Source organism: Rhinopithecus roxellana, chromosome 13 (genome assembly GCF_007565055.1).
Source record: "Rhinopithecus roxellana isolate Shanxi Qingling chromosome 13, ASM756505v1, whole genome shotgun sequence".
Taxonomy (NCBI): Eukaryota; Metazoa; Chordata; class Mammalia; order Primates; family Cercopithecidae; genus Rhinopithecus; species Rhinopithecus roxellana.
In genome coordinates, this window is record NC_044561.1 from 5583389 (window position 1) to 5599664 (window position 16276).

The 16276-nt window shown below is 47.7% G+C and overlaps 1 protein-coding gene across 3 annotated transcripts in view; it reads right to left on the reverse strand.

Moving 5' to 3' along the window:
* EFCAB6 (EF-hand calcium binding domain 6) overlaps window positions 1-16276 on the reverse strand; it is a 306775-nt gene that overhangs the window by 109227 nt on the left and 181272 nt on the right. For all 3 annotated transcript variants that reach the window (XM_010370379.2, XM_010370306.2, XM_010370446.2), the window contains 2 exons: window positions 6694-6808; window positions 3686-3819 (listed from right to left, as the gene is read on the reverse strand). In XM_010370379.2, coding sequence (XP_010368681.2) covers window positions 3686-3819; window positions 6694-6808 — 249 coding nt within the window. The remainder of the gene's footprint in view (window positions 1-3685; window positions 3820-6693; window positions 6809-16276) is intronic.

A 16276-nucleotide genomic window follows, 5' to 3' on the forward strand; every position in this document is an offset into this window, starting at 1 on the left:
TCCTGACTCTTCTGCACAGTGGCATCAGCCCTCAGGCTTGCGGCCTCCCACGATCCTCTACTTTTCTCTTTGGCACATGCCACCACCTGACCTAGTAGAGGTTTCTTTTTTCTTTTTTTTTTTTTTTTGACGGAGTCTCACTCTGTCGCCCAGGCTGGAGTGCAGTGGCCGGATCTCAGCTCACTGCAAGCTCCGCCTCCTGGGTTCACGCCATTCTCCCGCCTCAGCCTCCCGCCACCTCGCCTGGCTAGTTTTTTTGTATTTTTAGTAGAGACGGGGTTTCACCGTGTTAGCCAGGATGGTCTCGATCTCCTGACCTCGTGATCCGCCCGTCTCGGCCTCCCAAAGTGCTGGGATTACAGGCTTGAGCCACCGCGCCTGGCCCTAGTAGAGGTTTCTGTGTCCACTGCACTTCCCCCTAGAACATAAGCGTGAGGCTGGGCTCTGATCTGTTCCCTGTTGCAGCCCCAGCTCCCTGAGCCATGCTCACAACGTCTGTGAGAGGGGGTTTCTGGACATGAAGGAGCAGCATTTCCTAAGCACTGAACACTCTGCTGGGTACAGAGACACCATAACTGTAACATGGCCCCTGATACCCAGGTCCTCACCGTCTACTAGGGAAGCAAGACAGGAAGCAAATCATGGCAATCCAGTGTGATTACTGCAGGGATACAGGTGTAAAGGCTGTGTGGGGCCAGCCTGGATTCTGGACTCGAGGGACAATCTAGATGCTATGAGATCATACATGGCTAATCTTCACAAGTTTATAAACTAATCATTCCTCAAATCTCAGTCTTCAGCTTCCCCAATGTTAGTGGCTGGTACAGAGGCTTTGGAATCGAGTCGGTGTTATTTCAGCTCCTGACGGCACCATGTACTAGAGAGGTGGCTTTGGGTCACTTTCTCCCCGTCTCTGATCCTTAGTGTCTCCAGCTGTAACAAGGGAACATTAAACCTATTTGACAGGGTGGTTGCGGGTGGCAGAATACATGAGGCCCTGTGTGTGGTCCTCCAGTTCGCTGCCTGGCTATCAGGTGTGGTGTGCTCAGTCAGCAAATACAAATTGGTTATGTGCAGTGTGGCAGGCACTGTGGCAGCCCCTTGGGTTACTATGGTGGATGATGTAGAGACAGCTCGGGGCTCACTGTTGAATCTAGCTGCAGCAGCCTATGGGCTGCGTGCTGGGAGGGACGTGAGGAGAGAGGGGAATGTGCAGTGGCCGACCTCTCAGCTGATGTGAAGAGCTCGAGAAGGACCAGAAGCTTGGAGAGGAGTTCGCTGATCAAAGGGGAGGCGCCATCCAAGCAAAGGAACAGAATATGCGAAGGCTGAGAGGCAGGAAAGGGTGGGGAGGCAAGAGATCCTGTGGGCAGTCCAGGCGGGAGCAGGGCATACCCTGATAGCACAGTGGGTGCTCTGGTCAGGGATGCACATGGATGAGACCGTCCTGCGAGGACCAGGGGTCCAAGGCGAATTGTGAAGTGGAAAGTGAAGTTGCAGAGAACTGAGTGTACTGTGACCCTATTTATGGATTGATAGGTTTATCCTTTTTGTTTCTAAAAGATATATGAAGCCAGGGACCGTGGCTCACACCTGTAATCTCAGCACTTTGGGAGGCTGAGGTGGGAGGATCACTGGAGCCCAGGAGTTTGAGACCAGCCTGGGCAACATGGCAAGACTTCATCTCTACCAAAAAAAATTCAAAAAAAGTGACTGTACCGTCCCATTTAAAAATTGAGACCCGTGCTTTGTTCACTTTGCATATACCTGCAAGGACACAAGCCAAGTCCTCATGAGCCCCAGACATAACCCACATCCAGCCTGTCTCGCATAAAAACTGGCAATTAGGGCCTCACTCCTCTGTTTCACCCACTAGCTTACAAATTCTCTAGTGGGATAGAGTGGGTGTCGGTGATGGTCTGTTGAATGAATTCATTATTTAATTATCTAAAATAAAGATCATTTTGGAAAACACAGGATATACGTTTGCTGTAGCCAAGCTTCACTGCTCGTAAAGATAGGAAAGCAACGGTGCGGCGTGGAGCTGGGCTTCCCGTGGCCCCCACTGGGAGACGCGAGGAGTGCGTGAGGGAGAGAGGAGAGAGCCTGAGAGAGGGGACAGCATGGGGGCCTGCAATGCAACAGGAGAAGTGCAGTGAGGCAGCTGCCAGACCTCTGCAGTTAGGGTGTCCATGGGGGCCCTGCCAGCCAGCACAGAAGGCTGTCTGCTCCTGGAGCCTTTGCCTACCTTCTGCCCTCTCTCCCTGCAGTGGCCGCTGCCTCCCACCCAGCCTGGCTTTCCTTTGGAGGACCAGGCACTCCCCACCTAAATGACCTCTTCCTCTTCCATGCTGGAGCCCACAGGCCAGTGATTCCCAGAGTACTTCTCTTGGCCAGCCATTAGCCTGGATGAGATCATAAGAACCAATCCTTCTCCATGTATGCATATGGAGATCATATTTGCTCAAACCAAAAATCAGAATGCATGCTCTGAAAACTGGATAGAATGTTCCAAGTCTGAGCCCTGCTGGAAAGTCTGAGCTGGGCTGCCATCATAAATGCATGCATGCTGAAATGGGAGCCTGGTAACCAAAATGAACTCCAGGGGTGATCAGTCTAGGGGGGATGCCTCAGAGCACAGGAAATGAGGTGCTGCCCTCCCCACAGCCCCCGAGGCTGCTCTGATACCCAGTGTCTCACCCGCCCCTTCCCTTCTGGATTTCACCCATCTCCATTCCGCCTCCAGATGTGCTCCCTCCGGATGGGCTCCCTCCACCCACGGGGTGAGGACGCAGTCTAACTCCCCGGTACCCTTGGCCCTGTCTCGAGGTTCGGCTTATTGAATTGATCTCCCTAACTTTATTCACCCTCTTTTACTTCTCATCACAAAAAGAGCTCAGATCATCCTGTACTGGCGTCTATGTTTGAACGGCTGCTGTCTACTTCTGTTTTGTCTGTTACAACTTGCATGCACCATGCATACCTCCACCACGACAAACTGTGTGCTTTTCCCTAGAGCCCATGCCTTGTCTGTCCTGGCCTGGCTCAGGCTGCCTCATCTAAGGCTTGCTCCCTCCTTTCCTAGCCAGCCCATGCTTAAGTCTTACGATTCAGTGTGGGGGCCACCTCCTCCAGGGAATCTTCCTTAAAGGGCTCTTTTCCCTGTGTCCCCAGAGGATGCTCCAGTTCCTTCGACGACAGCCAGTTACTATGAATATGACTTGTCTGTTTACCATCTGTGTCTGGGATTAGACGGAGCTCCCTGGGGCGGGGCTGGTAGCTTTCATCCACAGCATTTAGCACCGATTCTAGCACATAGTAAGTGTAGAACACTTGTTTGGTGGGTGAATGGATGACGGAATCAATGAGGGACTGGATGAACGGGTTTCAAAGTCACCGTACCATGGGTTGTCATGCTTCTTCCCCACTAACACCCGCCTCTTGTGAAAAGGGTCTCCTTACCCTTCTGCCAGCAAAGCGTCCCTAGGGGTCCCTCAGGGAGGGAAGAAGCCCCTTCCTCCCCACACACCTCTCTCTGACCAATGCTGGGTCTGCAAAGGGAAATGCTCTGTGTCCCTCGGGCTAACTGGGACATGACCTGCACCAGGACTCACACCCACTTGGGCTGCATGGTTGGGAGAAGGGGAAGCCTAGAGAAGCCCAGTGCCAGACAGTCACAGTTTACCCGGAATGACTCCTTCAACCTCCTGGGGAAAAGCTTCAGGCATTCTTCTGCGGTGATGAAGTGGCTGTTCACGTAACTTTTTGAAGGAGTTGGAGGCTGCAGTGGAGTGGTTTCCCGCCCTCTCATTGGAGGATCTGGAACAGTGACAAAGATCAGGGTTTCCACTAGGGCCCATCAGCTTCATTTTTTTTTTTTTTTTTTTTTTTGAGACAGTCTTGTTCTTGTTGCCCAGGCTGGAGTATAGTGGTGCAATCTCAGCTCACTGCAACCTCTGCTTACTGGGTTCAAGAGATTCTCCTGCCTCAGCCTCCTGAGTAGCTGGGATTACAGGCGTCCGTCATCGCGCCTGGCTAATTTTTGTACTTTCAGTTCAGACAGGGTTTCACCATGTTGGCCAGGCTGGTCTCAAACTCCTGACTTCAGGTGACCCGCCTGCCTCAGCCTCCCAAAGTGCTGGGATTACAGGTATGAGTCACCATGCCCGGCCCACCACCTTCATTTCTACATCAATGTTTTACCTCTGCCTGTCCCAAATCCTGTTAAAGCCCCATACAGTATCCTCCTGTGAGTTGAACACAGCATTGACCTTCTTACTATCTAGTTTCTTTTCCTTCAATTCTCAGACACTTTCCTCCTCTTCCAGGAGGAACCGTACTCCAGACTGTGGGGCCTCCTTTCACCCTCACAGACCACACTTGGCACCATGGCATGTTTACTTGTCCTGTGTCTCTTGTTCATCTCCCAATTCCCAGAGGAGGAGAATGAGAATTCCTGCCTCTTTTTGGTTTCCTGGAATCATGTCCTAAAGACAAGAATATAGAATTCATTCAACATTCATTCGTTCAGCGGCTATTTCCTGACCATGTGTCTGTTAAGTAACATGCTGAGGCCTTCCTCTGTTTCTTGGTCCTTCCAGCGATGCTCAGGAGAAGGTCCTCATGTTTGTTTACACGTAAGAAAACCTATCATCCCATGCACTTCACCTACAGGACGGTGAGGCTCGGGGGTCCCCAGCTCGCCTGGGAGGTGGAGCTCGTGGACAGCACAGCTGAATTCAGGTCCTCTGATACTAAGACCCATACTACCTATGCCCTCTCTCTCCCCTAAAATTAAGGAAGGAAGTGTAACCTCTCCTTAAAAACTCCATGTCGGCCAGGCACGGTGGCTCACGCTTGTAATCCCAACACTTTGGAAGGCCAAGGCGGGCAGATCATGAGGTCAAGAGATCGAGACCGTCCTGGCCAACATGGTGAAACCCCGTCTCTACTAAAGATACAAAAATTAGCTGGGCATGATGCACGCCTGTAGCCCCAGCTACTTGGGAGGCTGAGGCAGGAGAATCGCTTGAACCCAGGAGGCCGAGGTTGCAGTGAGCTGAGATCATGCCCCTGCACTCCAACCTGGTGACAGAGTGAGACTCTGTAGCCTGGTGACAGAGTGAGACTCTGTAGCTGGTGACAGAGTGAGACTCTGTCTCAAAAAAACAAAAACAGAAACAAAAACAAACAAACAAACAACCTTCCATGTCTACCCTGTTTCCATTTGGCTGGGGTCATCTGAGTGTAACCTTGTGTCAAAGCCAGGCTACATACCAGGGACTTGGTTCCAGACGTGGTTCTCTGCACCTGTTGCTCCTGCGCCCTCCCCCTGGTGTGGTGGGCAGATGGATGGGGGAGAGGGTACCCCAAGCTCATGGGCATTCTCTGCCCCTCTTGAGCCTGTCTTCTGCCTCATCTGCCTCACTGCAGAGGCTGCGAGTGGCTTCCCTCCGGTTCCTTACTGCCTGGCAGATAACACCCCCCACCCCATCGCCTGACCCCTCTGCCACATCCCCCTGACCCCCAGCAGGGGCCACACAAGACCTCACTCCCCACCATGCTAGAATTCTTCACGTGTGAGAAAGCAGCTTAGAGGGGCAGGGAGGAGACAGGCAGGGAGAGGAGGAGTAGGAAGTAAGAGGAGGAGAACATGGGCAGCCAGGAAGCCGGGAGCAGGTGATGGAGACAGTCCAGTTACAGCCGTGACAGCTTTGCCAGCACTACGAGCCCTGGGCCCCAATTTCTTCACCTGAAAAATGAATGCACCTGGCAGGTGGGATGCAGTCACTTAAATACAGGTGAGTTCCTTCTCCTTCTTATTTTCCTTAAAAAATATCAAAACACCTACCCAGGGACAGTGCTGAAATTCTAAAATGCTGTGGCTTCTCATGATGCCATTTTTCAGGGGTGTGAGTCTTCTCTGTTTAAGGGTGGCAAATGACAGTCTGGCAAGGCTGGGGGACCTTGCTGAGGATCCAGCCTGAGTCTCTGGGAAACTCACCACCTTACACAGTCACCTGCAGACCCAAGGCCGGGAAAATGGAAAATGCGCGGGGCTCCTGCATTCCGCCTGCCCAGCCTGCAGGGTATTTGCAGCAAAAGAGAAGAGTATTCCACTGAGATATCTGTGTGATTTCTGCAGCTTCTCTAGAGGGCTTGTCTGTCTACCAAAATATCTTTGGTGTGTGAGAAAGCAGCATCAGTGAGTGGAGAGGCGGCTCCAGCATACAGCACAAAGATGGGTTCCTAACAAATGGTGGAGGGTGAGGCTGGCGGCGTGGCTGGGTGGCCTTTTAGAGCCTCTGCAACATTCTCTGTCCACAGGGAGGAGTAATATTTGTCTTGCCTGTATGTGGTATTGTTAATTACAGATAACCAGCAACTACATTAGGGGAAAATCTTAAAGGCCGTGAGGTATGATTCAAGTAACAAGCTTTGGGGCACAAACTTTCTGAACCATTCGTGCTCTGAGTTTGTAGAAGACTCTTCAGGCACAGTTCTGCACTCACAGTTCTGAACACGGTCAGATAAAATTAAACAAAAACGGTTGTTTGCAGCCCCAGAAGACACCTCGTTTCAACATCACAGCTTACACTACTTCAACCCAAGTGACCTGGTGGCACTGCTACCAAAGACGTGCGGTATCACCCAGGACGCATCCCACAGGGTATGGACCTGGCCGTTAGCTACCTTCAAATCCTGCCGCAAAATCAAGATAGCTCATCCCTTCCTTCTCAAAGCCTATTTTAGTGGTCAGCAGAGCATACTGCTCATCGTCCATGGGCATCCCAGTGTCTTCCAGTACCTGACGAGGGAGAGAGGGGAGGGTGGAGAGGTGTTAGGTGGTTCCGCGGGTCACTACTCCCCGAGCACCTCCTGCCCCTGCGATGGCTCACAGCACGGCCCATTATGGTTACTTACCTGACCCCACCCACAGGCTGCCAGAGGGTAGGACCGAGTCTGCTGTGTCCCTGGGCCTTGCACAAGGCTTGTGTTTGTTGGGTGAGTAAGTGAACAAAGGGACAAGTGGCGCAGTCGGCGTGGTGCTCAGGCCCACAGGCGCCACTGCAGACTTTTCCAAGCTGTGCCATCCAAGATACCCAAAGCCACACTTGTTACTGCCGTGGCTTTAGAGTCTCATACGTCAGGTTTATGTTCACATATATTCAAGAAGACAATATAAAGCAAGCAAGGTAGTTGGAGGAGGGAAAACTGAAGTTTTCATTCAAGTTTCATTATGATCCCAGTTTACATGAAAAGCGGCTGTTTTTTTTTTCTAATGGGAGGCATCCATGAACGCTTTTTTTTCTTCTCCATATGCTAGTCCGCTCACAGAAAGTTATTCCTGATTCCTTCCCTCCAAAACACATGACCTACTGTTTCAGTTTTGGGTTTCTTGGGGGCAGAGGGAGCACCCAAGAAAATACTCTTCTCTGCCTTGCAAATACTGAAGTGGAATTGTCTCGATGACATCTCCCTAGGAATTACAGAAAAGATGATGCCCTTTGGCCAAAAACCTAGACAGAGCTGCCTGCGCGAATGTGAGCCACCCACAGAAGGGGTGCTGGGTGGATAGAGGCAGATGGAAGGCACCACCTCTGCTGATCTCAGAGTATTCACAATCCAAATGGGAAAGCACGGGTTTTCCTCCAAGAAAGAACACGGAATCACAGTTCTAAATGTATCTATGGACCAAGGGGCCAAAGATGTCCAGGATGACTAACCCCACTGGGAACAGGGGACGGAATGCTTTCTAGGAGAACTGGGTTTGCTGATGGGTTGTGAAGAAAGTGTGTGTTGGGGGGTGAGGAATACACAGGTTATCGTCAACAAAGTCAGCAGACATCACCGGAAGTCAGAGTAAGTTCCAGATGGAGGAGTGCAGTGGCGTTCACTGCATTCAGCGGAAGAGGCGGCTGGGGAGGGAACAGAGGGACCAGGTGAGGCAGTGTTGCCCTCATTATGGCCACTGAGCAGTACCTCTTAGTGCCTGTGTGTTAACAGGTAGGGTGCGGGGCTCTGTACAGGCTCCATGCGGATCTCATTTAATCCTCAGCAGAAGCCTTGAGAAAGGCACTCTTTCTAACCTCATTGTAACGCCATGGAAACTGAGTCTTAGGGAGTTTGGGTCACTTTTCTTAAACACATGAATAGGAAGCGACAGACCTGGGGTTCAAATCCAATTCTTCTTTTCTTCTTCTTCTTCTTCCTTTTTTTTTTTTTTTTCTCTTTTTGAGACAGAGTCTTGCTCTGTCACCCAGGCTGGAGTGCAATGGTGCTACCTAGGTGCACTGTAACCTTTACCTCCCCGGCTCAAGTGATCCTCCTGCCTCAGCTTCCCGAGTAGCTGGGATTACAGGCGCATGCCACCACATCCAGCTAATTTTTGTACTTTTAGTAGAGACGGGGTTTCACCATGTTGGCCAGGCTGGTCTCAAACTCCTGACCTCAGGTGATCCACCTGCCTCGGCCTCCCAAAGTGCTGATGTATGAGCCACCACGCCCGGCCTCAAACCCGGTTCTTATTAACCACTGTGATGAGATCTACTGTAAGGTCACAGGAGCCTGGACAAAGAAGACAAGAGATGAAAATGGACAGGAAATGGCCCAGTGGGAGTGAGAAGCTCCGCCATGGAGCCCTGGTGTCCTCCATGTATCCAAAGAAGCCACATAGGCAAAGACCAGCCTGAACCTTGGTGGAGCCTGAAAGGACAGGAGGCCTCTAAGGAGCTGGCCAGAGCCCACCTCCCACCTGCCTCCCTATCTCCCCAGGAAGGCTGTCAGGAGACAGTTTCTCCTGCCTCCAGATTCTGACAGGGTGAGGGGCTTTCTGCCCCGGCCCCTTACACTAAAGCTGCAGAAGGAAGCCTCTTGGCTGCAGTCTGGACGTGGCTCTCGGCAACAGGGCACTCCACACCTTGTGGTGCAGTCATCAGCTTCTTTCGTTTAGGTGTCATCCTTTTTGATATTCGGGAAGAGGACCAGAGAGCTGGCCCTTGTGGCTTATTCTCCCTTTTGCTGTCTATGTAAATAACAGTCTGATCGTGAAAGTGGCGCATTGTATCTTTGCTGGTCCAATCAGTCAAGCCTGGCCTCGGCTTCCTGTGCGTGGAGGTACACAGGCCGTGATGTGGCTGGTGCAGGGCTGGAAGCTGAGAGAAAGGGAAGGGATGGAGGCGTTGCAGTGCTGCCCAGGGGAATTCAGGGGAGTGGCAACGCAGGAGTACAAGGCTATCACCAGGGCCTGCCTGTGGAATTGGGCAGGAAGCATGTGACTAGGAATGCTGACAGTTTTGTGCCATCTGCACATGGTCCCTGGCCTAGCTCTGCCTGTCCCAGCACAGGATAGCCCTGGTGTTCAGGTAGAAAGCCGTGGCCCCCACAGAAGTACCCACAGCCACGGTGAACCTCTGATTGGTTGCTTGCTTTGAAAAAAACTTAATATTTTGAAAACAATTGCACATGAATTATTCATGGCAAATTCTTCTTGCTCAGTTCTTTCACAAAACCATATGTACTGGATCATAAGGAAATGTCTGCAGGCAAATGTTCCCCAGCCTGGAGGGCTGTGAGGTGCCAGGGAGATTCGTACCATCCCCCAGGCCCTCAGCAGCCTGTCCAGCAGTCGCAGGAGCGTAATCCCCAGGGCTGCGGAGCACCGCAGAGAACACAAACGCTGCAAGTGCTATTCCCAGAAGAGGCTCAGGGCAGGCCCCAGATGCAAAGGCCTCTAATGCGTCTTGCGAGGCTCCCCTTGCACCACTTTCATTTCTAAGATGAACACAGTAGCAAATCAACCAGATTTATCATGACCCTTGGAGGCGACATACAATACGAAGGAAGGCGCACCAGCAAGGTTTATAAAACAGATTTACATGTTTAACCATTCAAGTCATTTCCTTTGGTCTTTTCTAGGAGGCATTCCCCTAAGAAAGTTGCTCAAAGACTGACAAACTATGGTCCGGCATGTGTTGATTCACCAGAGAGTTGTCACTCCTGCCATCCCTGGGGCGTCCCTTAGATTGTAGAACCGACTCTTCCCCAGGAGGCCACAACATTTCAGGGAACTGTTGCTGGGCCCTCTCCACCCTGAGAACTTGCCCAACGATGAAAGTGAGGACTCAGCCTTTTCTAAACGCAGCCCCTGCACGACATTCTGTGAGAGAAGCAGCCACCAGTTTCTGTGTGTGACACTTGTTTGCTATGTCTCTTTGCAGCACTTTTTTGGCGGTTTCTATGTGATTACACTACATATTCTCAACTTTTCACAGTCTGTTTAGACTTAATGTTATGCCACTTCACATAGACTGTAGAAACCTTGCAACTTCATAGAGGTCTCCTGCACCCTGCTTTGTTGTTGTTGTTTTTCAGATGGAGTTTCGCTGTTGCTGCCCAGGCTAGAGTGCAGTGGCGCAATCTTGGCTCACCACAACCTCCACCTGCTGGGTTCAAGTGATTCTCCTGCCTCAGCCTTCTGAATAGCTGGGATTACAGACATGTGCCATGTACCACCATGCTCGGCTAATTTTGTATTTTTAGTAGAGACAGGGTTTCTCTATGTTGATCAGGCTGGTCTTGAACTCCTGACCTCAAGTGATCTGCCCACCTCAGCCTCCCAAAGTGCTAGGATTGTCCTGCACCCTGTTCTTATGGTATAGTTGACATTTGTTTCACATCTACATATGTTATAAATCCCACAAGACAATGCCATGATTTTTGCTTTGAATATTCCTATGTGGTTTTTAAATGAAGAAAAATAATAGTCTTCTATATTTAATCAGCAATTTGCCATTTCTAATGTTCTTTGTTCTGTTGTGGATAGCCAAGTCTTCCTAGTCTCAAATTCCTTCATCCTGAGAAATTCCTTTAGCCTTGCTTGTAGCGAAGATCTACTTGCAATGAATTATCTTAGCTTCTATTTTATTCAATTTGAAATAATCACCTTCATTCTTGAAGGAGACTTTGGCTGGGTATAAAATTCTGGGTTGGGAGGTACACGTTTGGTTTTGCTTTTGCTTTTTTCCTTCCCATATGTTACTGTTCCACTATCTTCTCACCTCCTCCATTGTTTCTGGTGCAAGGCCAACGGTAATTTGAAATGTTGTTTTCCTGTTTGTAATGTGTCATTTTTCTCATGCTGCTTTTAAGATTTCTCTCTTTGATTTTGCTTTTCAGCAGTTTGTCTGTTATTTTCTTTGTAATATCCTACTTGGGGTTTTCTGAGCTTCTGGAATCTATATTAGGGCCTTTCACCAAAATTGGCAAATTTTAGCCATTATTTCTTCACATATGTCCTCTTCCCTAACCCCTGTCTTTTTCCCTTTTGTGATTCCAATTACACCTATGTTAGACCTTTTGATATTGCTCATGTGATTGTGAGACACTATTCTCTCTTTCTCTCTCTTTTTAAAAAGCTTTTCTCTCTCCTCTTCAGTTTGTATAACTATTAATCTATCCTTAGGCTCACTGACTTCTGTCATCTTCATTCTGTGGTTGAGCTATCTGGTGAATTTTTTGTTTCAGATATCTTATTGTTCAGTTCCAGAATTTCCATGTGGTTCTTCTTATAGTTTCTATTTCTCTGCTGAGATTTCATATATTTTCATTCGTTATGAGTATATTTTCCTTTGTATCACTGAGCATTTTTATAATGGTTAAAGTCTTTGAGTGTTAATTCTAACATCTGGTAATCTTAGAGTCTTTTGAGAAAGATCACATTTTTTCTGTTTCTCCAAAGTTGAATAATTTGGAGTTATATCCTGGACATCATGGAGGTTATGGTGTGGGGCCTCTGGATTCTGTTGTAGTTCTCCAAAGAGTGACATTTTTTATGTCTACCTATGTTACAAATCTATATATCTATGTATTTGATATAAATCTATATATTTGTTTCATGTGTTTGAGCAGGCAGTAGGCTTGGCTGGAATCAAACTGAAAAAGTTGGAGTGTGTTGGGCTGCAGCTGAAATTTCAGCTCAGTTCTTGTATCCTTAGCTAGGTTACTTGCAATCTGCTCTGCTCATGTGTGGTTTAGAGTCAGCCAGAGATTGAGGAAGAATCTATATGCAAAAGCGGGAGCATCTACTCTCTCTGGCTCTCTCCTTTTCAAAATGCCCCCTTTCTCCATCCCCATCTTTACTTTCAGGTAGCATTAGTTACCCAGACCTCTTCCCTCTGGTTCTTCAAGCCAGAAAGGCTATTAGTTTCCTCAGGTGAACAGCTGTAGAAAATGGGAACTCACTCATGCTATTCCCCTCTTTAAGAGTTGACACCCTCCTGAATGTTCTTGCCTAGTCTAGTTTCATTTTCCAGGACCTTCAGGCATTTGGTTATTTAATAAATTACTGATTTACTGACTTACTTAACATCGTCCAGTGTTTATACTTGGTATCTCTGGGAGGGCTGGCCCAGTAGAAGCTTACTTAGCCAAACTGGAGGAGAAGAGTACTATGGCTGGAAAAGAATATGATATTTTCAAAATAGGTCTAATTTGTATTTGAATGGAAAATTCAAATTCTTTTGGCAAATGCTTCCTAGCATCATCAGACACACGTCTGACTGTCCATGTGGCCCCAGCAAGACAGAATCTTCAAAGCTGATGCAAACTGGGGTGACAGGCAATTGTGATGCCATGGTCATGTGCACAGGCCACAGGATATTGGGCTCAGGATGCTGTTGCCAGCTATGAGTGCAGATAAATAATGGGGTTTCCTTTTCAAGTCTTCACCAACAGGAATACTGTGAAGAATGCCATGAATGGTCACAGGGCGCAGGGCATCTCAGATAAGAAGCCCCTTGCAGGAAAACACCGACAGCCACGGTGTGCCTGATTACAGGTACACTTCTCAAGCACAGAGCCCACCATCAACAGCATAGTGCCAAAAGCCAGAGCTGGCTTCTGAGCCACAAACCCTCCTTCCTGGCTCCAGATAGGAACAGAAGCTTCCCAAGGATCGCCACGAAAGAGCGTTTGATTGAGGAGCTACCAGGGGCCACCCCAGGACCTAATGACTTCCATCCCTCATTTAAACCTTGCAACAACGCCTCAACAGAAGTATGACCAACTCCATGTTCTAAATGAGGAGATCAAAGTTGAAGAAGGCGAAATAAGCCAACTGCTTTCTAGGAAGACACAAGTGGTAAGAAGTAGAGCAAAGATTTGAACACAAGTCAGTCGGACTCCATGGGACAACATTGTCTTGTAGACTCAGCACTGGACGAGACAAGAGAGTGTCAGGTTCAACCTTGTCCTTTACTGATGAGAAACCCAAAGCTCAGAGATGCAAGCTCCTGCCTCATGTTCATGTGTGAGCAGTAAGGAGCCACTCACGTGACTCTGCTGGGTGTGCGGCTGCCCAGGGAAGCCTGGGAGCCAAGGACTGTGACCCGGCTCTGACAGCTGAGGCTGAAATGCAGCTGAGGCTCTGGCTGTACAAACAGCATATGACGCTGCTTCCTTTTGCACAGGATCCTCACCCTGGGAGATGCATTGCTCCGCATCAGATGACCAGCCTGGCACCGTCCACAGAGGACACACTAGGTTTGTTTCTTCACCAACTGTTATGTGCCATGTGTTTGGAACAGGTCTACAGCAGGGATAGGGTGTCTATGAGTCAGCAACTACACAACAAACAAGCTGAAATTCAGTGGCTTACAACAAAATAAGCATTTGTTCTTGTACTTGCAGGTCCACGGGTCAAGTGTGGGTTGGCTGATGTGAGACGGGCATGGCTGGGTGTTTCTTTTTGCTTTCTTTTCTTTTCTTTCTTTTTTTTTTTTTTATGAGACAGTCTTGCTCTGTCGCCCAGGCGGGAGTGCAGTGGTGTGATCTCGGCTCACTGCAACCTCCGCCTCCCAGGTTCAAGCAATTCTCCTCCCTAACCCTCCTGAGCAGCTGGAATTACAGGTGCCCGCCACCACACCTGGCTAATTTTTGCATTTGTAGTAAAGACAGGGCTTCACCATGTTGGTCAGGCTGGTCTTGAACTCTTGACCTCAAGTGATCCACCCGCCTCGGCCTCCCAAATTGCTGTGATTACAGGTATGGCTGCGTGTGGGTTGACTGGGCTTGGCTCCCGAATGCAGGTTGGATTTGGACCTGCTTTATGTAGATTCATTCTGGGGACCAAACGGAAGGGACAGAGCTGCCCTAGGCAAGCTCTTCGAGCAGCAGATGATGGGTGCACAGGCTTAGCATGTTCCAGGTCAAGGAAAGCCATATATTAGTGGTGAGGGAAGCACACACCATAAATGATGAGGCACAGGGAGGGAGGGGGTAACAGTGGTAAGATGAGCTCTGTGGCCCTTTCCAGCTCTGATCTATGGGATTCTGTTTACTTTGGTAAAATGCTATGACCGTTAGAAATATGCCATGACCACAATTTAAATCACTCCCATAAATCCAGACATTTCTAGTCCCTAGACTAAATCTTCTATCTGGTCCCCACATTAATTCTATTTGATCCATAGTAGATGGGACTGTACCACACTTCCAAAAACAATCCTTCCTTCAACCTTAGTGCCTGACTCTAGGCCTTCAGCACAGACTGATGGTTTGCTAACGACAATCACAAAGTCAAAAAATGTTCATGTTTTCTTTTCTTCTTTGCTGCTGGCATGATCATGACAATGAAGATGATGATGATGATAAATTGGTTTGGTTTGTTTTTGTTTTTTAAATATATTATCCCCATAAAACCTACAAGACTAGAATTGTGTTTAGATGGCACAGAATGACATAATGCTGAACCTAAGTGCAAGCTTCAAAAACTGAGACTGAAAGATGAGGCGACATGACCGCCTTTCAATGTCAAGGGGAATTCCAGGCATAACTAATGCATTGACCAGACATGTCCATTTTAGAAGCAAAGATCCAGAACCCAGCTCGGGTCTACATACACATGTAAAATCTCAGCATGTTCTGCGGGCAGAACTTCACTGACAGATTTTGAACATGGCAGTTCAGTACTTCACTGACAGATTTTGAACATGGCAGATAAAAGCAGACAAGTCATTCCTACTTCAACTTCAGAGGAGGCTGTTCTCAGGTCCTGGAGATCAGATCTGTCATTCAAAGGGCAAGTGGGAAGAAGCTCAAAGCTCAGGACAAACAGGCACAACAGGAAAAGCCGGTGCTTAGCAGCCACCTCCCCTGCGGAATCCCAGGGCTCTCTGTCACTCAGCCTCTGCACGCCTTTATGTTCTCTCTTGCTGATTTCAAGAGCAGATACATTTCTAACATATAAATGTAATGTAAGTCCAGTTATGATTCCAATAATGCATCTGGGGGGTAATTGAATAAAATGATTTTAAAGTCTATACAGTAACATATAAACCTGGCCTGAGAATAGGCAAGAAAATACAAAAAGGAAGAACATTGAGAAAAGAACTGTTTTACTAAATTAAAGAGCCATATTACACTTATATAGAAAGAGATGTATAAATCAGTGGGATGAAAATTTTCAGATGTAGACCCTCGTATAATGAGAATGTCATAAATGACAAACATAATAGTCTAATTCAGTAAGAAAATATAGAAGAGCCTCATCTTATGTCATACATAAAAATTAATTCCACATGGATTAAGCATCTACATTTAAAAATAAAAATAAATTCTCATGATAAAACAATGGGAAAGAGGAGCTCAGGCTAACTAAAATCAAAGACATGCAAATTAAAATAATGACTATAATTCTGACTGGTATGTTAGCATATATTAAACATTTTTATTATACCCAAAGTTGGCAAACATTTGGAAATTAGTAACTACCAAACGCTTGTGGTAGGAATGAATTTGATAGAATCATTGGAAATGTAATATGGCAATATGCATTAAACATTTAACTGTGCATATTCTTTTGACCTAGAAATTTCACTTATTCTATAAGCAAGAAATTATAATAATTTCAATACATGTTCATCAATTGTAACAAATGTACCACTCTGGTGAGAGGTGTTGTTAGTGGGGGAGGCTGTGCACATGGGGACAAGGGTATATGGGAACTTTGTAGTTTCCACTAAATCTCGCTATAAACCTAAAACTGCTCTAAAAACATTCTATAAAAAACCAAACAAAATTCTTGTAAGAAAGTCTAGGAGACTGAGGTGGGGGTGGGGGTGGGGGATGAAGGAATAACACCTTATTAACTATGGCTACAAACCTAGAATTTATTTAGGAAAAAAAAAGACAATAGATATATTTGGTTGTATAAAAACTTAAAACATTTTAATGGCAAAATATGGAACTACAACAAAACAAAAAGACAAATGATATA